At 42.3% G+C, this 964-nt stretch overlaps 1 protein-coding gene across 1 annotated transcript in view; it reads right to left on the bottom strand.

Moving 5' to 3' along the window:
- Positions 1-964, bottom strand: part of obscna (obscurin, cytoskeletal calmodulin and titin-interacting RhoGEF a) — a gene marked incomplete at its 5' end in the record, with an annotated part of 39,924 nt that overhangs the window by 21,169 nt on the left and 17,791 nt on the right. Inside the window, 2 exons of the mRNA XM_020612951.1 lie at positions 2-133; positions 565-831. Coding sequence (XP_020468607.1) covers positions 2-133; positions 565-831 — 399 coding nt within the window. The remainder of the gene's footprint in view (position 1; positions 134-564; positions 832-964) is intronic.

Raw genomic sequence — 964 nt, 5'->3', positions numbered from 1 at the left:
CCTTTCAGTGGCAGCTTGTTCTTCTTCCACTGCACTGACACCCCAGACCTAGACAGTTCACAGCAGAGGGAGGCTTCACCTCCCTCCTCAGCCTCCACACTTTGTAAATCTTTGTTGAAGAACGGTGGGAGCTCTGAGAAAATGGGTAAGGAAAAATGTAATTATATACAGTAGAATGTTGCAAGCAACACTTTAAACATGAACCTGTTGTGATATAGTCAGAATTCTCAAACATAAACACCTTTCTTTGGTGAAGAATGGAGGGAGTTCTGTGAACCATGGTTGTAAAGAGGGGAAAGTTCCTTTTATTGGTCTTCGTCATGATAGAAATGGAGCTTAACACATTTACCAGACATGGACCAAACTTGGAGATAAATGTAATCATTTTATCTAGTATATATAAATGTACTTACACAGGGGATGGATGGCAACTGTTATTTTGCAAAATATAGTGGGCCCAAGAAAATTCAGACAATCACATAAGACAGACATTACTTTCTGTGATTTAGAGCATATTGGTACAGTATAATAAAATTTACCATGCACTGTTGCAAATTTACACACCTTTCACTGCCACAGTTGCTGTGGTCTCTGCACTTCCTGCCTGACATGTGTAGGTGCCACTGTCCTCAGGTGTGAGCGCCTTGATGTGGAGCTGGAGGAGGCAGCCATCCTGCTTCATCTCATACTTCCTGCTGGCTCTTAATGGAAGACTGTTCTTCTTCCAATGCCCTGGAATCCCTCGTATAGACAGTTCACAGCAGAGGGAGGCTTCACCTCCCTCCTCAGCCTCCACACTTTGTAATTCTTTGGTGAAGAATGGAGGGTGCTCTGTGAACCATGGGGGAAATGTATTTTATTGGTCTTCATCATCATAAAAATGTTGCTTAAGACAGTTACCAGAGGTGGGCTACATCTGGAGATAAATTCATTGTTTTTGTCAAGCATACACACATGTAATTGC

The sequence above is a fragment of the Monopterus albus genome, unplaced genomic scaffold (genome assembly GCF_001952655.1).
Source record: "Monopterus albus unplaced genomic scaffold, M_albus_1.0 scaffold129.1, whole genome shotgun sequence".
Lineage (NCBI taxonomy): Eukaryota > Metazoa > Chordata > Actinopteri > Synbranchiformes > Synbranchidae > Monopterus > Monopterus albus.
This window is presented reverse-complemented; position numbering and strand designations above follow the sequence as displayed.